This window comes from Tamandua tetradactyla, chromosome 3, assembly GCF_023851605.1.
Source record: "Tamandua tetradactyla isolate mTamTet1 chromosome 3, mTamTet1.pri, whole genome shotgun sequence".
Taxonomy (NCBI): Eukaryota; Metazoa; Chordata; class Mammalia; order Pilosa; family Myrmecophagidae; genus Tamandua; species Tamandua tetradactyla.
In genome coordinates this window covers 118,341,683-118,365,591 of record NC_135329.1, presented here as the reverse complement: position 1 = coordinate 118,365,591, position 23,909 = coordinate 118,341,683, and the positions used below count along the sequence as shown (strand labels likewise).

The 23,909-nt window shown below is 35.3% G+C and overlaps 1 protein-coding gene and 1 long non-coding RNA gene across 16 annotated transcripts in view; one reads left to right on the top strand and one right to left on the bottom strand.

The window, feature by feature from the left end:
- Nucleotides 1-23,909, bottom strand: part of MBD5 (methyl-CpG binding domain protein 5) — a 524,034-nt gene that overhangs the window by 14,556 nt on the left and 485,569 nt on the right. For 14 of the 15 annotated variants that reach the window (XM_077153719.1, XM_077153722.1, XM_077153715.1 and 11 more), the window contains 3 exons: nt 15,297-16,322; nt 13,494-13,702; nt 10,569-11,780 (listed from right to left, as the gene is read on the bottom strand). In XM_077153719.1, the coding sequence (XP_077009834.1) occupies nt 10,569-11,780; nt 13,494-13,702; nt 15,297-16,322 (2,447 nt within the window). The remainder of the gene's footprint in view (nt 1-10,568; nt 11,781-13,493; nt 13,703-15,296; nt 16,323-23,909) is intronic. The other variant, XM_077153726.1, reaches the window with a different exon arrangement.
- The window catches only part of LOC143677613 (uncharacterized), a 98,916-nt gene continuing 82,593 nt past the window's right edge, over nt 7,587-23,909 (top strand). Inside the window, exon 1 of the long non-coding RNA XR_013172752.1 lies at nt 7,587-7,657. This is a non-coding gene — a long non-coding RNA (uncharacterized LOC143677613). The remainder of the gene's footprint in view (nt 7,658-23,909) is intronic.

Genomic DNA, 23,909 nt, shown 5'->3' with positions numbered 1-23,909 from the left:
TTCAGGATCAAAAATCTGAAATTTAAGTAACCTTCAAGTCACAAAATCACATAAATGAAGATCCTTTCTTCCTTTCTCCATTACTGATGCTCAGCAACTGCAAATCTGTATTCCATCAGAGGAGGACAAAAGCAGTGGTTTGTGGTGGGCTTTGGAGCTAGCAGATGGAGTCTGAATCATACCTCCTCACTTCCTCTCATGAGTAAAACTCTTAAATATTCTGAGACTCAGTTTTCTCCTCTTTAAAATGAGGACAATAGCTATCTTCCTGCTAGAATTGCTAGGAGAATTAAAATGCAATATGACCGCTAAGACCAGCAAAGAGCAACTATCGTTACCTTTTATGTGTTGGGCTCTGCAGAGTCACAAAACAGGTGGGGCAGTAGGTATACATAGTCCTAGCTAACGTGGGAGAGCCAGAGGGCGTGGCTACATCTACTACCAAGGGGTGCCCACGCCTTCAGCCACCCAATAATCTCTATCATGTTCCAGCAGTCAGTCCCCCCAAAGCAATTAGTAAATAGGGAAACTTGCATGTGACTTGTGAATAAGAATGCCTTTTAAAAGACATGGCTATTATTACTGATCTCTAGAAAAACAATCTAAGTAAGAATGGCATGGCTTGCAAACACAACTTCAAGTTAAGTCCCCCCAGTGATCTCTTCTCCCAGATATTTCCCCACACCTGTTACTCATATAAAAAAGCAGAGGTTGCCAATGACTCATGGATAAGAAAGTAAACACCAATAAGCAAGGATATTGGCAGCTTTTTTCTTAACATTTTCCTGACTTATTCATGAACATTATTCATAATCTCTCTTTGACCCCTTCAAATGTAGTACACAGTAAGGATTAACAAAGGGTTTCCATGATCAAGTCCGAAAACAGGTATTTCTGATTATTCAATACGAAAAACAGCCAAATAATAGTTTTCCCTTTTTTATGACTTTTGTATTTTGTCCTAAAGGTACAAATATCTTATATACACAAGTTCACTGGGGATACCCAATCCATTGTGTACCAAAACAAGAGGCAACTTGGTCCCAATAACACTTTGCAAATGGTTTACAACGTTTTCTTAAGAAAAAAAAAAAGGTGCCTGGGTACTTCTCACATTTCGTGTTAGGAATGAGGTTTCGTTTAGTATTTGCTCACATGAAGAGAGTATGAAATATATTTCACACATTACATTTATGGAATCTATAGCAAATTCCACTCATATTAAATGAACGTCTTGGTAGGGGGAAGGATGCTTTCCTGTAACATAAACTTTCATTAGATATAAACAGGGCCCACTGATATAGTGAGAAACCTCAAGAGGGACTGGTACAGGCAAGAGAATGCATATTCACAATGAAACAAAGCAAGATAGCACAATGACAACTTGCTCCATTGATCTTAATTTAAAAAAACTATTAAATAGTTAGATGAAACTGTTTTTTAAAGTTCAATTTTTATTTTTGATTAAATCAGGAAGAAGGGGTAGGAAAGTCACCTATTGTGCATTTACTATGTAAAAGGCACAGCTCTATCATTTAATATAATAGTACTGCAAGCTAGTATTATTTTTGTAATTTTACAGATGAAACACAGTGAGTTTAAGAAACATGGTTGGAATTGAAATTCAGGTCTGATTCCAAAGCTCAACCACTTTCCACCATACCAACGCCAATAAACATTGAACTACATATACATGAACACATATAAATACATATACAAATATATGCACATATATATTGTTTTATATATGTATATGTGTGTTCATGTATACACTCAAAAATTAGATCAAACTATTTTAAATCAAATTACATTTTTATAGAAATTTAGATAATAATTTGCTCAAATTGATCTCCTAAATTTTTTAGTGAAATCAACATGTATTTATAAACCTTGGATAATTTCCTGTGAATTTTCTGAACTAATTCACTATCATGATTTCTTCATGTAATTCTAACTCGAAAGCTCTAAGGTACTCTCATAGTGGACTGCATTATTTATAAAAGATTCAATAACCTTGAAACAGAAAGGAACAGTGGTACTTTCTAAAACTAAATAAAAATAAGATACACATCACTGTGTATTTTTGGTATGACATGATCTTACACATCCAGAGGTAAATGTTTAGTTTGGTTCAGAATTTTAGTACTTTATATTGTAAAATATAAGATATGAAATGCATATGTTGTTTCTGAGGAAATATTCATAGACTTGAGCCATATTCAATAAACTCTTTAAAGATATCCCCCAAAAAGTTATCAGAGAGGAACAAAGTAAATTCAATTTTTAGTCAAATAGAAATCATATTTAATGATTCATGAACAGTCCCATGTAAATTACCTAGCTAATTTGTAAATCAAGAAAGGACTGGGAAGTCAAATTTATAAATATAACATTAAAAAAGTTAAACATATTTTTATAGAACTTATACTAAGGTAGCAAGTAATTTAAAATACAATACTTTTATCTGTAATTATAATCTTGTATTCCTGTATACCCACAAGCCAGGAGCTTCATAAATTATTGAATTCCTATCTGGGTGAGAAATTGGGGGAAGACTTTAAAATTTATCTTTACTTATAATCTGCCCAGTTGTTTTCATTTTAATAATGGTGATGATAACAATGGCCATCATAGTATATCTTTTTATACGTATGCCATTTGAGAAATAAAAAAAGATATCCAAAATGTAGATGTACTTATAGTCACATACTACCTCATACACACACACACACACACACACACACACACATTGTACTTTTGACTCTTAAAACCTATTTTCTTTCATTCAACATCTTTAGATGTAACAATTCCTCAACCTAAGTAGTTTTGTCATCTGTTCAGCATGGTTAGAAACACACTTACAAAATCAGACACTATCACATGGTGGGGGATTGAGAGTTTTTCTGAACAAGCCTGAATCTCTGGCTGCTTAGTTCTCAAGGCACACACTAAATATTTGGTAAATTAATTAAGCTTGATTTGGGGTCAGTGTAGTAGCATGTCATGTATCTCAGAATTAAACGAAGAGCCTTATGACAAGAGGAAACACAAAGCTTTCAGAGCGTCCAAGTGACCGTCTAACAGTAAGGTACAGTGCACATTAGAAGGACCTGGATTTGTGATCCTGGATCACATTTGAACAAAGCCAGTTAACTAGAAATGATGACAAGATTCCTTTCAGGCTTTCATCCCAATAACTCTCTTAGCGGTTCCTTTGCTATGTCTTAGTGCTGAGGCAAAGCCACCAGACAAGGGTCAAAGCTTGGAGCACAAGCCACATCACAGATTTCACAACAGAATTGAGACACTTGACCTAAAGCTCTCTTTTTCATGGTTCACTTCTTCATCCCAGTTCTACAATGTCACCAGCTCCTGTTTTTTGGGGAATGGTATTAGGGAAAGAGTACTAAGCTTAGAGTAAGATGACCACAGTTGCGCCCTAACTGCCTGTGATTTGTGTGTCCTTAGGATTGTCACTTCTCTGAGCTGCAGTTCTCTCACCTGTAAAATGGGGACAATAATGCACATTTTTATGAGTCAGTGAAAGCATCCAAAAACATAATGAACATGAAAGTGCTTTATAAACATCAAAACAGATTTTCCCAAAGTGTCACTGGCAGTATGTGAAATTATTTTAGGTGGAACATGGATACAACTTTAAACATTTTAATAGACATATATATATCTATTTATAGAAAGTTATATTAGGAAAGTATAAATGATATAATATACCTATGGTTTTATGCAAATTATACCTTAGAATAAAGAATTTACTTAAATTTTAAAAGTGGTTTGAATAGTTCTTAGAACATGTGTCCAATAAATAAATAAGTGAATGAATAAATTTAAAGAAAAATTTTAAGTAAATAGTAGTATAGGTGACATGTAGCTTTAGCTGAAGTTTGGGAAACACTTCTTTAAAGCAATAAGCTATATAAGGCATTTATTAGGTTCATTATGATCAAATATTTATTAAATAGTAAACACTAAAAATAATAGTAAATTAAAAAAAATAACATCTGGAAAAGCCCAGCCAACTGCACATTGAAAGTGCAATGTTTCAATATTTTTGAAAGAATGGGAATTACTGATAAATGATTGGGGTAAAAAGTTGATTCATCTGTGACAAAGTATGAGCCTAATTTTCCAACAATAGCACAACAATAATACTCATGGAAAAACTCGCTTGGATTAGTCCTTATTTTCTTTAAATGAATCAACCAAATTTACATTATTGTAATTTTAGTCAGTGGCAATGAGATTTTTTGCTAATTCCTTTCCCTTTTTATTTTAGGTAGCGTTTTGAGGTGCTAGAGAACTATTCTATTAGACAGATGTAAATCCATTCCAGTGTAACAACATGTTTCATATTGATCCACAACACATAAATAGAATTAAATATTTTGGCTAAACCCATATTTCTAAAGAAACACTGTAAGTTTCTATAACAGAAATATGCATTTGTCTCAGACCTAAGATTCCATTTGCCACTATCTACGAAAATTCTATGAACAAGCTCCTGAACTCTAGTTGGGTCTCAGTTATCTGTGTGAATAGAGATAGGCCTTCTTTCCCTCTTTAATCTTGCTCAGGAAAAAAAAGTTCACAATTTTACCAATTCATTACAGTAAAATTAAGTCTTACCTGCATTTTCTACTCAGTTTGATCTCTTTTTAAAATACTCTTATCTAATTCTTCATTTATATTATCTTTATAATTTTTACCAGGCTCTGACTTCATTTAGCCTAGATTTTATCCTATTAGTTTTCAAAAACGGTCCCTATATTTTGCTCCCTTTTCAAGGAGATTCTGTTGCTAGTGGAGCATTGATCATCCCTGCCACCCCATCAGCCAAAATGCAGCCCAAATATTGTGGCTATTGATTGGGTACAGAAAAGAGGGTTCATTTCCAACAACTGTTAAGAAAATATATAAGGAATACTTTCATAGAGAATTACCCAGAATGTGAACTGCTGACACTGATAATCACAGAAAGACTATTCTTCAAAGTAAAAAATTTAAACATCACAGGAGCGCATACATTCTGCATTTAGTCTCCAGGCTCAATTTCTTAAGTGGTAATGCCCAGAATGGGAGGGTAATCTGTCTCTGGTTATTTTCCACACTGTCAAAACCTGTGTGTGTGACACTGAACTGACACAGAGAGTATATTATCCCCAAATAAATTTGGTTATGAGTTTCAATAATGATGAAATTTTGTCTGTTTTGAATAACTACTCAGAGAGAGTTATTTTTATCTTTACCTGCCACATATAACTATAAGGAACAAAAGTCAAAGTGTGATTATAGAGAGAGCACCCTATGCGCTGGCACTTTTTAAAACACGTCTTCATTTATCATGCGGTGTTGCCCCAAAATGTAGACCTTTTCTTGGTAATCATACATCTCTACATGCCCAACAAAAGCAAACATTCGATTGAAAAGAAATGTGCATTTTTTGCCAACCTAACATTAAAACATTTCCTGAATTTGGCTTGGGTCAGAATACACATGAAATTTAAGAGCAGTAAAATATGAAGACCAATGGAACAATGTTCAAAAAAGTGTAAAAATAATCTACTCAGAAAAAAATAAGAATTTTATTTGTTGATTATAACTTCAGAGGCAAACCTTTTGGCCTAGTATGTATAAGATCAAAGACGGCAGATGACAATTTTAAAGTGTATTTAAGGAAACAAAAGCATTTTTCCTTTTTTATTAAATATTAAAATAAGTACATGATGTTAATTGGCTTCCCTCCACAGTCGCATAAGCTTGAAATGTTTGCACATTATAGCATATAGGAGTAATGCCAGTGCTAGCCATTTTCCTTTCCAAGAATTCCCTAACAGATGTGGGTCAAGATCTGGAAGTGCATCCATCTGGCCATGGCTATGGTCTGGAGCACAGCCCTAAGGTCTCATTCTTGGCCACTGAACCTCAGTCTAAAAAGGGTTCATGATGCACAGAGAAACTCGCATCATTATTAAAAACAAGTACAAATCTCTCCCAGAAGGTACATCATTACAAACTGGAAACTAAGGGAAAGAACCGTCAGCATGGAGATGCCACTTCCTGAGGACATACACTGTTGTCCTTCAATGTTGTAAAATGGCTTTGATATTGGAACAGTAATATTAAGGGGTGATTCAGTCCAGCCTTCCACAGGCTGTTATAAATCTCTACCAATTAAATTGTTGTTGAGAAGGGTGGGGATAGGAGGGAAGTCTTAGTTTCTATATTTTTTAAAACACTGGGGGGTTGGGCCAGGAAGACTTCCAATTTCACTCAAGAAATTGAGTACTTTAAGATGCTTCCAAGCAGAACCTTTACTTAAAATTATCAGCTAATATTAATTTATAATCAGATATGCCAATTCGTATGTTATGTGCTTGGGTTAACATCAATAGTTATCAACTCTTTTATCTACTAAGTATATTCCTTACAATACATTTACACTTAACCTGGTTAGTAAATCTTTTAATCATGGTTATTCATGGATAATAATATCCCTGAATATTATTTTGGTCCCCTTCTTGACCAAAAGGGGAAAGAGAAATAAAACAAAAAAAAGTTTCAGTGTCTGAGAGATTTCAAACAGAATTGAGAGGTCATTCTGGAGTTTATTCTTATGCAGTATATAGAGATCCCTTTTCAGTTTTGGGCTCCTTCCTCTCTGGTTCTCTGTAGACTGTGTTCATATGGTATTTGATATTTGGAAATCATACCTTTCAGGAAATTCATCTTAGAAACTGTAGAACATTACTGTTGCATTACCAGTAATTTCTATTACATTTAACACACCACACCAAAGAGTAAAAATGCCTTTGTTGGCTAAGAGACTTCAAACAGAGTTGACAAGTTATCCTAGAGGTTATTCTTATGCATTATATAGATATCCCTTTTTAGTTTATGGTGTATTGGAGTGGCTAGAGGGAGGGACCTGGAGCTGTTGAACTGTATTCCAGTAGTCTGGATTCTTGAAGACGATTGTGTAACTATACAGCTTCTACAATGTGACCATGTAATTGTGAAGATCTTGTGTCTGATGCTTCTTTTGTCTAAGGTTTGGACAGATGAGTAAAAAAAATAAGCACACACACACAAAAAATACCAGGGCGGGGGATAAAGGGTAAAAAAAAATGGGTAGATTGAATAACTAGGTCAATAAGAGGGAGGGGTAAAGAGTATGGGGTGTATGAGTTTTTTCTTTTTTCTTTTTATTTCTGTTTTTGGAATGATGAAAATATTCTAAAAATGATCATAGTGATGAATACACAACTATGTGATGATACTGTGAGCCACTGATTGTATCCTTTGCATGGACTACATGTTGTGAAGATAGCGCAACAAAAATATATATTTTTTAAAAGTTAGAAAAAATGCTTTTGTAAGATCATAAACTGAGCAAGTCATTTACCATCATGACAAACAGTCAGCTAAAATATTAATTCACGGACAATTTAGAAATCACAGCCCTTGGCAGATTTCAGTGCTCTAATCCCAGCACTGGCCTCTCTTAGACTAGACATGTCTGAAACATGGAGACATGCCAGCTTGCTTTGAATTAGTAACTTGCAACCTTGTTAATTATTTATTTTTTCTGGTTTGCCTGCTTCCAAAAAAGAATCTGAAGTGGCTTGCTGAGAACAAAGCGGTAAGTGAAAATAATAAATGATAGATTTTGGTGATGGGGAGATAATAAATCTGTTCCAAAACTTGAGTTAACACAGATTTAATCTGGTGGGCTCTGTCAGGATCTTGGGTTAATTTACTTTGGTGGGCATAGAAACAGGTTATGGAAAGCTCAGAGTCTAAGAAGGTTTAAAATGGTAACACGTAAGAAAATTGTTTAGCAAACCCTTTCTTTTGAGACACTACAAAGATAAACACTCAGGGGAAACGGTCCCACATTCCACATTAGCAAGGTAGAATTAATAAGATTTACTATAATAAATTTATTGTTTTTGGAGTCAGTTCCCCTACCCCCCACCTCTTTTCTCTGACTTTATTAAACTGTCAGGTGTTGCCATGGTAAATACAAGGGAAACTAATGCATGGCTTGCTTTTTAAAAAGCAGAAATCTGGTTATTAATACACAGTACTTCCTTTTGCTGAGGACAAAGGGGTTCTATGTCAATAAAATTTACATCATAATTGGTTTACTTGTATAAGAGTACAAATTAAAAATGTTTTATTGGAAACTTTTCTGAAATATATCAAACTTTGTCTTATACAGATATTGAACATAGTTTAATCTTTTCTTGATGAATCAGAGCCACCACAACATCAGGCAAAGGCCACTTGGCTGGGAGTCAGACAGATCTGTGTTTGACATTTCATTTTCTGGTTTTATAAAATGAGAACAATGTTTGGCTTGCCGGGCATGAGGAAGCCCTTCCTTTGTTTTGTAAACTATAGGAGAAAAAAGAGTGTTTGTGAAGTAGTACCGTTTTTTGTGTGTGTGCAAAAGTGAGGTAGGTTTTGAAGACCAGAGGTTTTTTAAAATGTTAAGTGTCCGAAAGCTTTTAAGGCAGTCACACCTTGCTTTGTAATGATAGATAAATATTTCATGTATAATCATTAATATTGTTTTATATTTTCAGTTTTCAGCCTCTAAATGCATGCTTTAAATTATTTCTTCTGAATTACTAAAAATAATTATATCTTGGTATCAAGATTTTTACTTGAGGATATAAAATTGCAATGTAAGTCAATTGGAGGGAGGGTTATTTGTTTATGGACACAATTTTCTGCTCTACTAGGAATGCACTTATTGCCTAAAATAAGGAAGATAAATCTGGATTTTTGAAAGACAATACTATTCTATAGTGAATGAAAACTAGTTGCTTATTTAACCAAAACAAAATAAATGCTTCTGGGACTCCACTTAAGTAATTTTTTTTTTTTTTGGCATGGGCAGGCACCAGGATCGAACCCTGGTCTCTGGCATGGCAGGCTAGAACTCTGCTTGCTGAGCTACCATGGCTCACCCTAACTAATTTTTTCAAGCGCATTTTTCCTAACATCAGAGACTAATGCAACCTCAAGTAGGAGTTGATAAATACAGATTGATCAGAAGATCAGGACCATTGTTGAAAATGAAATGTGTCATAAGTACATGCCTTTAGTCTTCTGAAGACATAAGGCTGTTAGGATGTTTCTAGGGAAGGGAGACTATAATCGTTTCTTTAGTTAAGCTTTTATAAAATAGACATATAAAAGGCTTAGTTCATTTGCAGAGATTGTAAAACCAGTTCAGTGTCTACATCTTGTATTTGTAAAAGCTCCATTTATACCATAAAAGCTCACTGTTTCTGTTTCTAATTATATTTTGCATAAACTGTCAAAAATATTTAGGTTTACCAACCTAAAAGAATGTTTGTCTGGTCTCAGAGAATACAGAGAATAAAACATTTTGCAAAGGGGAGTATGGAATTCATTTTCTTATCAAATGGAGAAACATTTTACCCAGAGTGTATCCTGACAAGTATATATTAGGCATTATAAGCAAAGGGTTTAAGGACCTCCTGGTCATTTGAAGAAAGACAATCCTTTTATTGTGCTGGCAAAAATGCTTTTGGTTTCCTGTCATTAAACCTGAGAGTCAGTGGAAGTTTGAGCAAAGTTAAAAGAGCTTCAGACAATATACGCTTTAAGAGAATAACATACCTGTAAGAGTAATTTTTATTACCTAAGGAGATGAAAAATTATATATTTCTTCATCATACATGGGGAATGTGCATAATAATCTCCTCCTGGTCAGATATAAATTTTTCTATCTACTTTAAACATACTGCATATTTCTTGCCTAGTAGCCAATTTTACCATTTGTAAAGGGAAAAAAGCTCAGAAGATCCCTACTAATTTCTTCTAAATTGAATGGTAGTTTCATGGAGGAGTTTTCATTTAATTTATATGATTAGATTGTGTTAAGTAGAACCAGACTATAGAGTTAAGCATTTCCATATGTTATAAAGGCCAGGAATTTTTCCTGAAAGAAGACACTACCATTCTGAACTCAGACATCACTTGCTACTTCCAGAAGTAGGTGCAACTCTGCCCAGATTTTACCTCTCCCTGAATCTATGTGTCACATGTAAGCAAATTGAAAGGACACTGCCTCCTGGTGATCCTGGTGATCCTGGTGACCGGGGATGTACTTCCTGTTGTCTGGGAGAGTCCCTACCTCTATCACACTCTTGGACCTCCAATGGCCATCAGGGTTGATTTTTGTTTCCAGTCATTGCCACTTGCCTTCTTTCTTCCGGTATGGAATGTAGGATTAGGTAAATGCAAGGAAGGCAGGCAGATGACAAAACTCTGGAAATCTGTTTCCTGGATTGGAACCACACTGGACCCTGGTAGGATCTACCTATGATTTACAACTCAACCCTTGTTGATAAGACATTTTGGTTCCTATAACCATCCCCTTTACTTATGCTCCAGAAGTTTGTGAGACCTCAATGAGTCATGAAGAGTCCTGCATTCAAACCAAATGATAATATAAAACACAACTGATATGAGAACAAAGGTTAGTATTTCACAATGGATAAAGATGGGTATACCTTCCCTTCCTCGGGGCTTTGTTGACATGAATTGTGTACATCCTCTTCTCTTGCTAATTTTCCAGGCCACGAAGTCAGTCCTTTAATTTGGCCCCAGACCAAGTCGCCAACATTGAACGTCCTTGGCCTATAATGATGTATCAACTCATTTGAAGAGGGAGAATCTGGATTCCTTAGGTCATCTTCACTACTAATGCTTTTAGCGTCTGAAGGGCTAGGCACACACCCATTAATGCTTTTGGCATTAAAGTCTCCATTGTAATGGATGTAGTCTTTGATCAGAGAACTCTCCAAACTATTTGAGGAACTTGGAGACTGCTCCTCTAGGACCAGATCTTGCTTTGTAGTGCTCAGCAGCTCTCCAAAGCCCCGGCTCTGTCGAGGTCTATTCCCATTAATGTGTGCACATCTCTCCACAGTGTTCTCTAGTCTCTCCTTAAAACTCATCATAGTTCTTTTGTAGCTGTTATACCTGAAATTTTCATCCAGAATTTTATCCCCTTGACAGTTTCTTGGTGGTAACAGTATTGGGTGCTGTTCCCCAGGCAGAAATGGCAGTGTAGCAACATTGGTGGGCCTTTCATGACAAGGACTACTGTGGATATGGCCTGGATGATCTAAAAATTCCTCACACCTCCACCTGCTTTGCTCCCCTCCAGGGCTTTGTTCCCTGTCCCACTGTTTTTTGGATGCATGGCAACTTGATGACTTGAAATACTCAAACCCATCCCCTTCGTTTGAATTCTTCCCGTGGTCCAGGTTTTTGGGCAGCCGAGCCCCTCTTACATTCCTCAGCCTACCATCATGATCAGCACCTGCCATGTTTCTTCCATGAATGACTGCACTGACAGCACTGGAGAGATTTAATGGGTCACCAATCGAGGCGGTGAAGGCACTCATGGCACTCAGAGCTGGAATAGGGCTAATCTGAGTTGTACTGTTAACTGCAGTGGTGATGACAACCTGCATGCCTTTGCTGGCTGCATCAACAACTGCTTTGTAAATGGCATCAACGGACGCATCACCTTGGCTACCTACAACCAGGCCGTCCTTCACCTGCTGACCAAGAGGTGGGTTAATCCTTGGTTGCAACTCACAAGATGTATCTTGGAAAGGTGGAAGTGTTGTGTTTGGATTCTCAGGAGGTGCTGTGAGCCCAGGCTGAGTGCTTATTCTTTTGTTTAGAAGAGCTGCATCCTCCTGCATTCTTACCTTAAAGAAAAAGACAGTGTGCAATGAGAGAACAAAACTTTAAAGGCCTCAAAGAGAAAGACCATAATTTCAAGGTTTACCAAAAGAAAAAAAAAAAAGATACAAGGAAGGAGCTATAAATAAAGAACAAGACTTGAAAAATAAATATGAAGTCACTGTTTAGAAAAGGGCATGTCTTAATTATACTAGGGTAATGTTTCTTTGATTGAAATCATTCAACACATTTAAAAGACATCATCACTAAACGTTCTCTAGGAAAATTAAAATGAGGTAGCTGGACACAAAATATTTCCAGGTGATGATGCTACATAATTAGCATCATCATAGGTCTTTTTGCACCTTGGGATTCAAAGAGACAGTCAAGTCAAGATAACCAAACCAGCACTGTTCAAATTACAAAGGGAACCAGAATTTGAAGATGATTTCTAACTCACTGATATTTCTATTTAACTAAATAAAATATAATAAAACAAAATACATAACTCCTTTCTTAAATACTAAAATATTTCTGATATGAAACTCAATATTTTTGAAGTCTTCCAATAGGGTGGTGACACCTGCTCTTCAACCTTATCAGGCCACTGGAAGAGGGATTAGCATATGCTGTCAACAGTAACAGTGGCTCTCTATAGAAGTGATTCTCAGTTGGGAAGAGGTAAAAGGAGAGAATGTCCACCAGAGAATCTCCAGGGCAGGAAGGATGAGTGTAATTTGAAAAGGCCCTGAAGGTAGCTCTGGGCCCTTGATACCTCAAATTTCCCCCCAATGATCAATCCCTTCTGGTCTTCACATCCTTCTCTACCATACCAGAACCTGGGACCCATGAGCACATCTACCACTCTCTTGCCACTATCACCTTGTGTCTACACCTACAGATAAAATTCCATTTTTTTATTCATTCAACTGTCTGCCTTATCTATATCTACAGTGGGGATGCTAAGTAATGGTGTCTACAGGTATTTATGGGTTCCAACTTCTGCTGAGGCTTTAGTGCTGCCCATCAATCCTGTGATCCTCTAGTTAGATATCACTCAGGTCCTCCACAACAATTAAAACCATCGCCTGCCCCCTTAAGCCTACTGCTATACCATCTCCTGCACGATCTGTGGCAGATGACCATACTTAACACATAAAATGGAGTTTGTTAGGTAGTAATTTTCTTCATTTCTTATACACAGATAAAAGAAATATATCTGCCCCCTGTCAGAACAGACTTCTCTGCAACTATACTTGCCCCCTGTCAGCACAGACTTCTCTGCAACTGTACCTGTCCTTAATCTTGTCTTGCTTCTCAGTGTAAAAGGGACAAACTCCTGCCCTCTGAGGTTAAGCCTTCCTTTTATGCTCTGGATCCCAGTCCCCTTCCATAGTGATTTTGCCTCATCTGTTATCTCCTCTCTTCTTTATGTTCAGCCTCTTCTACTCTTCTTGCTTCTTTGTCTTCATCATGACAGTGATGGGAAACCACAAAAGGGCTTAAGAGGGCAACATGATCAGCGTCTACATACATCTCCCAAGGGATCAGTGAGATGCTCCAGACAAAATAAAATAACCTTCACACAAAAGAGTGGGATGTTTAACAATATTCAGTATTGAGAAATAACAGCAATTGCACACAAAAGGGCACATATCCTCCTTGCCCTCCTCTCCCCAGACTGTTAAAACAAACTCTAACATTGTTTTCTAATCAAGTAACCCAGGGAAGGAGAGTACCTGAAAGTTCTGAAACAGACAAGCCATGGGGTTGTTGTTAGCTGGGCAAGGAATTGTAGACTGTCCTTGAAACGCCTGGAGATTCTGGTACCCCTGGAGAATTTGCTGCTGTTGCTGATTTGGAGGAAACATCTGATTGTTGTTTAACAGTGACTGTAGATGAGTCAGTTGATGGTTATTCAAAGTATTGTTAATTGATGACATGCCACCTGTAGTTCGAAAAACATAAAAAATAAGTCAACATGATTGGTCAGAGATCTTATGCCTATCTTTGTAACTAAGGATTCCTGAAACAAAAATTAAAAGCTAGAATTAAGTGGGTACCCTTTTATCTTTTTCTCCTCAAAGTTTCACTAAGTAGTAAGGAAAGAGTAGTTTTATTATTTGGTTTTATTTTTTATAATTAGCGTTCACATTTTAAATTGTGGCATGACTACTTACCCAACCCTTATACACTGAGCTTAAGTGTTATACCATTTCTTGAAACTGTTCTTATTAGTGAATCTAAAATTAAATGTTGAAATTAGTCCTAGAATGTTTTAGCACACGTAAGTACCTAACTAGATGATTAAAATGAGTGGGCCTGATCAGGCCTTGTTTGACAAATTTCGTTCTTAAGCCACACTTATCGATAAAAATCACAAACAAAATTAGATATTTAGTTTAGAAGTATGCATTTTGTTTTTGGAGTAAAAGTTGGTGACTTAAAAGTAAAATTGTAAAGAAAGTTAACAACATAATAGAAATAACCTAGTTCGTGTTTGTATCATACTATTTAAATAAAAATTAAATTCATTGTCATAGTCATTAAAAATAACTATTACATTATCAGATAGGGTTAATTAATAATTACATTTAACTTGAAATTCAAAATTATTTTGAAATTACACTGACATTATCTTGAGGATAACGTCATAGAAACTGTCTGAGGACTTGAAATACCTAAATTTGTAGTGCTTTTTAGATTATTTAACTACATTGATTTTAATGCCCAATAGATGTAATTATATTGTATCATAAAGGTGTCCATAAATTCTGGAAACAGAAATAACATTTTTATTTTTACATACTGAAGATGACATTGACGACATTATGTATGTATTTGCCTGTTTCCAGACTTCAGAACACCATCTCTGTACTCTAAATTATGTTTACCCACAATGGTCAATTAGATGTGCTGGCCATTTTCTAACTTTCTGTGTGTCTTCAAGCAACATATCTAAATAATTATACTGTCGGAGGAAATCTAGTTGCAACAGCTATTGAGGCTGTTTCTTTGAACTTGGGTAAATTTTTGGAGTGTTTTTATACCTTGTTTCTTATTGTGCTGGATAAACATTTAGTTTTGTTTATTTAGGGTTCACCTGGAAAACACTTCCTCAAACTGTTTCCATCCACAGTGCAGCTGCTCATACTAACCCTGTGATGCCACATCAACAAGAATTCAAATAAACTAGTTATTTTTAAGATGTACCTGTGCTTAGTTATTTGGAAAATAAGACTCTAATTGGCTTAAGAGAATGATGGGCAGGTTAGGTTTAGGTGGCATCAGGATTAGAAGATAAGAGAAAGCAGATTAAAATGATATTTAGTATTGCTGGAATTGGGGAAAAGGAAAAAGTCATCCTAATGTTTGCATAACTATGATTGCGTGTGGGTGGTATTACATTTAGTTCCTCAAGCAAGCTGTGACATAACAAAAACATTTTTAAAAATAGTGTGACAAAATGGAGATTTTAAAAAGAGAAAAGAGAATTAGAAAAACTTTTCTTTTGTAAAAATTTGTGAAAAAATTTAACTTACCAAGCAGACCTGTCCCCAGTAGAGGATTAAGTAGCTGTGGCACCACAGAGTTACTGTTGAGTTTAGCTGGACCAGGTGTATTCCCAGCATTATTAGATATATTCAGCAATGTTTCTGCCATTGACACCACTGCTGTCCCACCAAGTGTTGAGACAGTCAGTGCTGCCACTGCTGATGATGTAGTGGTTGTGGTAGTGGTTGCCTGCGAGGAGGTTGCTATGGAAACCTCTGGATGATTAGCGGTGTTGGCCAATGCTGAGTTCAGGACACCTCCCAACAGTTGGGGATTCAAGGCCATTAATCCTGAGGCCCCAGTGACAGCTGGGAGGAACAGGGGGTTAAAAGTAGTGTCACTGCCTGAAAAGCTTGGTAAAGGGTTCCCCAGGGGGCTGGTTAAAAGGGTCTCAGCTCGGCTGCTCTCTGACTGAATGCTTGGCAAGTGGTCTGGTGGGGCTGTCATCTGGGTTAATGAGGGTAAAGGGGCATTTTGCTGTTGCAAAAGATCTGAGATGGTCAAATTGAAAGATGGCAGGGGAAGCATAGCAGCTGCTTGGGCTTGGTTCTGAAGCAAGGCTGCTAAGAGCTGAAAGTGAACAGGCTGTAATACCTGCCCATCCATGTCACCGGAGAGAAAAGCTAAAGCAGCATTTACATTCGGGTTGAGAAAACCTAAAGGGTGGAGGTTGATCTCAGACTTGCCTTCTCCTGCTGAAGGCTGGAGGATATTTAATAGATTCTGGTTTAGGAGATGCTGTTGATTCACTGGCAAAGAGATAGGTAGAGAATTGAGGAGGCTGGGGTTCAAGGGGTGTGGAAGATGGTTGTTTGAAGTGCTGTTGGATGGAAAATGAAGTGCGTGCTCCTGGCCAACAAAAGGAAAATCACTCCCAATGGGCAGCTGACTCTGCATTGGGTTTCCAGCTGCGGTGGTGACTATGACGCCATCTTGAAGAACAGATGTTGTCTTTGTGATGGCAGGGTGGTTGGTGCCAGCTATGGCTATGGAGGATGATGGTCCTGAACTGCCTAAAATGAATAAAAGGGAAAAACAAATTCACATTAATTATAAATGTTAAGAAAGACTACCCTATAACATGCATTGAGACACATTTTAATTAGTTGCATGGCATCTTTGTGAGTGATGATTTGACATCTGCAAATGGGGCTTATACTTTCTAACCTTAGGCTTTTTAACCTACTTTGAAAGCAAATCTATTTAATAAGTTTAGTATATTAAGAGATATCTATTCTTAATTATCAAATAGCTTGCTTTTCACAGTTGGACCAGATAAAAGTAGGAGAATCTGTGCTGTAGTTTATTCATCTGGATAGATAAAAGTAGCAAAATTTTATTTTTCAAAATATTTTTTTTCATTTTTGAAAAAGGTTTTGTTCTTTATTTATAAAACTAGTACTTGTTCTTAGTTAAACAACAGCAATAGCAACAACTCGAAAAGTTCATGGAAGTATAAAACAGAAAATAAAAAGTACCTGTGAAGATAATAACCATTAATATATAGCTTCTGGGCTTTTTCCATGGCTATCCACATACATATGCAGACATGTATACATATTTACATGTGTTTTTTTCACAAAAAATGGAAGCATAGTATTCATGCTGTAATGTCTTTTTCATTTACCAATGTATGGTGAATATCTTTCCATGTTAACACATATACAACTATAGAATCATTTTACTAGTATTATGTATGGAAATACAATAATTAAATCAATCCCCAGTTGCGGTATTTTGTTTTTTTAATCTTTTACTATTGTAAACAACACTTTTATCATAAACATTCTTATTAACATATCTTTGCCAGTTTGCCCAATTATCTTCTAAGTATAAATTCTTAAAAGTGGAATTCCAGGGATAAAAGGATTTATGTATTTTGAAAGCTTTGGATACATATTGTCAAAAACCCCTTCAACAAAGTTTATCAATATACATTCAATTTACCTCCCCATAAGCAGTGTATGAGACTGCTCATTTTTCTCACCATGATTGTATTTTATCACTTTTTTAAGTCTTTGTCACTGATAGTATAATGATATTCATGATTGGTATTCATGATTCCTTAAATCAGAGCAGTCTTCATCCAAATTACTGAAGCTTTACTATATAACAATCTTATTCTTGAAAATATTATGCTAAAGAAGAAAATTCTCAGAATTTAATATTTGAAAATACAAAATTTCAATTGTTTATTAACATTGTTTTAGCTATATAATTGAATTACGTGGAGCCTTTAAAAATATACCAGTGCCTGGGCCCTCCCCTAGACCAGTTGAAAACTCATCTCTTGATTACATTCGAGGCCACAGTATTCTTTAAAATCTCCTCTGGTGATCCAGATGCACAATGAGAGATGAGAATCACATTATATTTAAATGAAACCTGCAATCATCTTTTCATAAAAGGTCTCCCCACAAAGAGATGCACTGTTTTATGCAATACATACCTTTGATAAATATTTTATTTTGTAAATATTTATAAATAATGTCTGATAAATATTATATAAGCATATGCATTTAATTTTATTTAAAAATATTAAATATAACTAAATGAACAATAACAATGCACTGAAAATCTAAAATAATTCAAATACTTTACTAGTGTGCTATACCATCATAACAAACTTTATGTTTGAAAATGTTACCATTGAGGCCTTGTCCAAATACAAGCAAATTTTTCCAAAGTTGTAACAGTAGTTCCAATGCAAATATAATTTTACATTCTTCTTGTTTTCACCTAACAGAATAACATAAGCATTTTCCTTTTTGATATATAAATATATTTTTATTTTTAATCTTGTAGCATACGGATTGACCAAATTTATTGATCCATTCTGATAAAGTTTGGCCTTTCTATTTATATTTTTTTCATTATTATATCTAACAAAGGGGTGAACATCTTCCTACATATACTATTTTCCCTCCTTTGAATTTTTTCTAAGGAAATATGGTATAATTGTTGTGAGAATAAAAAATATACAAATGAAAGGTTTTTGTGTAGAAGTCTATACAAATAAGGAATTATCATTTTTGTTTTCATTAGTAGCTGTAATTAATAGTGGTGATGTGGTAATAGTAATGAGTAAAAATTAGCATATCCAACATGCTTTATAGAGCCTTAAAGCTTGCTTTAGCAAGGCTTCATAATTTTTCCCAGCTTCATGCTCTGCTTTTTTAAGCTCTCAGTATTTTATTTTAAAGATGAGATTTAAAAAAACTCTTTGAAAAAATATAAATATTTATGAAATATTATCATGAAATAATGACTATGTCCTCAAGGAGCAGGCTAAGAAGACATACCAAAGCTGAAGTAGGCATACGGTATATAATTATTTAAATATTAATTCAGATTTGTTATAAAACCATCAACACCTTAAACATTTCATTCCTTCTTAAATCTTGCCACTATTTCCATAAAAAGGTACTGTGCATTATTAGCATTTTGGAAACCATCTTTTAAAATAAGCTAATAAAAAGTTTTATTTGCTAGTAATCACTATCACTGCCATTCTTCCTATCTGCTAAATAATAATGACATACTTAAATGTAACAGATCACCATTCCTCTAACCACCGTCAAAGCACATTTTCAAAATGCTGTATTGTACACATGGCAAGGCTTTATAGATGAAGGCTTCCCTTGGAGGTTATTATTATTTTATTATCTATCATTTGCAACAGACAAGCAACCACATTTAGTATTCAAGTATGTAGCCATTTTGTGACATTATTTTAGAAGTTCTCCATCTAAATATTCTTGAGGAACAATAATAAAGAATATAGTTACTCTGGATGTGTTTCGCCTTACAAACAAGAAGTGGTGAATACCACAAAGTTCTTAAGGGTAATATACAGATGAAGACCTATTTTTTAAAATTTTTCTTTAATTATCAACAAGTCAATTCAAAAAACAGGGATACCCTGAGGACAATAAGCTGGAAGTGGTGATACAAATATGAAAAACAAACAGACATAGCCATCTCGTGCAGGAATTCAGAGTTCAGGCAAAATGACAAACATACAAATCTCCATCTCTCTTTTTCTCTCAAATATATATTTATTGAGAGCTTATTATGAGCAAGGCACTTTTAAAGCTATTTACGGATATCCGCTTATATAACTATAATGTAGTTTGCTAAGAGACATCACATAAGGATGTGACAAGGTGACAATTTATATAACTAAAGGTGTTAGAGAAAACTATGTAAGTGGTAACATTTGATGTGGGACTTGAGAAAGGAAGAGGAGATAGATAGGATATCTAAGTAAAGCAAAGTACTTTAAAAAACAAAACAAGGAGATAATAAAGCGCATGGAGGATAGTAGAAAGTTCTGTGTTTCTTCAATAGGAAGAAATATGATGGGAAATGCTGTGTGATGTTTTCCTACTCCCCTCAGCTTCTCCCACCCCATGATTACAAAGCCTTAGACAAGCAGTGAAGAAATTTGAAATAATCTTTTTATAAGTTATTAAAGGCAAGGATCATTTATTTTCCACTGTATTTCCAAGACCTAACAGTCTTTGACATATGGTTGGCATACAAAAAAATTTTGTTGGTTGTATGACTCTATTAAGATCATAAAACTTATGCCCAACTTCTAGATAGCAGATAATCTGATACCATGTGTACGTGTGTAGATGTGTGGAGAAAGGGAAAGACCACTTGTTGTGGAGAAAGCAAAAGCCTACTTTGCAGTGTATTGGCCCAATACAGGAGATAAAGGATGCTGGAAAGGAGATATTTGGAAGATGAGAAGTTACTTTAGAATGTTCCAGGAGCTCCAATCACCTCACAGAGATGGAGAGAGCTCTACCCCAAAGTACCCTATAAGTTCTGAAAGTCACTCATTAATGCTTGGGTCAAAGAGGTAGACCCTGAGTTTGTATGAATTTTTAAAGCTGGAGGGAAATTGGAATTGCTTATATCTAAACCACTTAATCTTGAATAGGCACTTTCTTGGTGAACTTAATTTCTAGCTCTGCATGTAAAACTTATGGTCTGGTAGAGCATGTGGGGAAAAACATGTCTTGTTAAAACTGAATTTTTGCAGCCAAGATGTTTTGTGCTTAATCTAACGAAAGGGAGTTTTGCTAAGTGTTTTTTTTTTTTTTTTTTTTTAAAGCAAATCATTCACTAAACAGTTAGCAGTTAAATAACCAAAAGAGAGCTGGGAGCCTGGAACAAGTCAGTAAGTTGGAGAAGTCCTTAAGTTGGAAAAAATTATTTCACACCAGTCAGCAGTATCATGAATTGGCATGATCTCTTTCTCACTCACTCGGTTGCTTTTAAAGAAGTGGGAGAGAAGACTGGAGAGCCACCCGAATAAATAATGTGCCTGGACCATCAAACAGAGATTAAGATAGTCTAGTATGATGAAGAAACCGCAGTGGTAGATTGTCCAGTGAGGTAGATTTCCAGGTTTAAATAGTACTCTTTGCAAACGCATATAATTTACAGCGCGCAATGTATATGTGAGTGTACGTATCTGTATGCAGAAATACCAACAGCAAAATTTTATAGGATTTTTTCTATTAATTTAATTACTGAGATGTTTTATCTCTTTTTATTGCTGTTCAAAACAAAGATAGCTTCTAACACTTTAGATTTATCTTCCTAGTCAATATTTTTCGAGAAAAGTCATTTGTCATATTATGCTAAACTCTTACATGTTTGTCTTAAAAATTAATACCATCAATACTATTGATATATTTATACAGGAAAGGGCATAAAGCCCATACCAAATAGACCCACAAGGTGTTAAAATTTCATTATACCAGTTTGACATGTATTTCCAATTTTGAATAAACACTACTTTATGCTAGAAAATTTCTAAATTGATATGCTTCTATATGTGCCATTCCATACTGAAGGCATTCTTTCACTGTTTGACCTTTATCATTTGCTTTGGCAAATTTTAATTGCAAACAGGGTCAATGGTAATGCTTAAAAAAAAAAATGAATGCTTCTAAGAGACAAGAAAAAACATCCTGGCCTAGTTAGTCTAATAAATATAATTCCCTTTTCAATCTGATGGAAATAGTGAAGATTTCTCTTCTTTATTTAAAGGATTGATTTTAAAAATAACAATAAATTCAAAGATAATTCTTATGAGAAGTCTAGATCTTCCAAGACATTATTTTTGAAAGCCTTAGCAACAAGGCTTGGTAATGTGTATCTACGAAAATATATCAATCTCTTCCTTTGTGCTTTGGATCCTAACGTAAATTTCTAAATTCCATTCCTTTGTCAGCAATAGAGAGGAGGCCCAGGGAAAAATAGACTCATGGCTATTTTGTCTCCACAAGAAAGGGAGAGAGGGACCCAAAAACAAGGCACTTAGGGGGAGGCGGGGAAGAGGGAAGGGAGCGAGAACAGCAATCCGGGAAAGGCTCCCCACTCTCAACAGGGCCAAGCTGTTGGAGAGGAGTAGAGAACAGTGGTAGGCACACAGCTTGGATCTTGGAACGATGCCTGAGTAATTTTGATTGTATCAAGGAGCTCGGTCATGTGATGATAATGGAGCCAGAAAAGAGAGCTCAGTCTCTCTCTTTCTTTTTTTTTGCTACTGATCATATTTGTTCCTTTTAATACATAAATTATCCTGAAAACTGCTGGAATTACGAAAAGTATGCTTGGAATTTTTCACTGTTTACTCAAGTAACAACTTTTTTTTTTTTAAACAAGTGACTCATCACATTTCTCTTAATATTTATTATAAGGAAACATGTTGAAAAAAGAGGGGTTTGCTTTGTTGGACTGCTGTCGTCTGAATATGCACTAGAGTAAAAGTTTAAAGGCTTCTCAATATTCTAACTGGAGATTTTATCGCCTTATTTTGTTTAAGGAACAGAGCAAGATTATTAATATGGTAAACTTCACATCCTTTGTTCATTGCTTTATCTGTAGTGCTAGAATAGTGCCTAGGACCCAGGAGGTACTCAACAAACATTTGCTGAATTAAATGTTTCATGAATATTCTATTGAAATCTATTAGTGGGGTGTTATATCAATTGAGTATGCCCCAATCAGTATCATTAGCAGACGAACTAGAAAATATACAGTACATTGCACAGCCAGGGTAGATATTAGTTTGTGGAAACTGCTTCTGTCGCTTATATATGAGTCCTGGATTAGGGGATGATAAAATTATTTGAATGGGTTGGGATTATCAGTAAAAAAAAGGAAAAGGATAAGATAAGATAGGATGAGACAGAAAATGTCAGTGTATCACATGTAATAAGTATCTTTTCATGAAACTTTTATTTCAGTTATCCATTAAAAATGCATGGCCACTGAATTATAATGCAAGTTAACTTTAAAAAATGTTTGAAAAATAGTGCTTTAGGTGGAGACCTCTGAGTTCCTCAACTCTTTGGGGGGAGGACTATGGAGTTGTGATTCAGGGGACACATTTATGAGACACAGTGTGAAACGTGTCTCTGTGTAGTTGTGCAGTACAGGACCCTGCCCTAGGATGTCTGTGATGAACACTCTTGGCACCTGTACACACCGGTCCTTGATAGATATTCTGACACTCCTTGGATTAGCTCCAACCTCAGCAGTGAAAGGAAAGTGAAGGAGTGTAGAGGAGGAGAATGCTCGAAAAGAAGGAACGGATAGACCTCAATCCGCTTGAAAGGAAGGTACTGCTTCCTTTCAAGTAGTACCTCAGCAACTCCTTAAGACTTCTGTTGGATAGTTCCACTTTTAATCTGTAATAAGGTGAGACGTTAACTTTGAATTTGCAAGAAGCGTATCATTTAGAAAATAATTTTTACCCTACTCTTTGTTTGGCTAGTGCTAATGTTGTCTATACAAGTTCCTAGGGTGCAAGAGATTTATTCATAATTTATTTGGTACTGTATGCATGTGGAAATAAATCAATTTTGATGAACCATAAAAATATTAGCATTTTTAATGAGTCAAATTTATACAGAAGTTAATTATTCTGGAGAATATGGGTACTTATAGAAGTTGCTTAAACTTCTCCACACTACTCGATTTTAGTAAATAATAGCTTAGGTATCCCCTAGAGAATTGAAGGATTTCTAGTGGCTTTATAAGTGAGCCTATGAACTAGAATGGAATAAAATTCTCCCAGTTTACACACTGGGGCCATTTATTTCTTGAAAGGTACAAAACAGAATCCTGAATTAGCAAATATTATGTCACTCTCAGTTCTCTTATCATAACTTTGATTATACAGACTAAATGCCTAAAGTAAAAAATATTTTAACCCTTATATTCAAAGAAACAAACTTGGAATATGTAAACAAAATAAGTACTTTAAACTGAAATTAGGAAACCTTAAACATCAAGACATTGTCTGGGGCAAAATGATCTTATAGCAAAGAAAAAAATGACGCATTTTGCAAAAATTTAACCAAAGACTATATATAGGTTTTTTTTTTAAATCACACAATCAAGAATTTAATGTCAAAGGGTAACACTCAGTTGTGATGTCTGGTTAAAAAGCCAGAGGAGAAGGCAACTTTTAACCTAGAAGTCTTGTGCCATCAGATGGGGAATAAAATCTAGGCATCTAAGATTTTAAGTGGAAAGAATTTCAATAGTAACTATTAGTTATTCAGTTACAA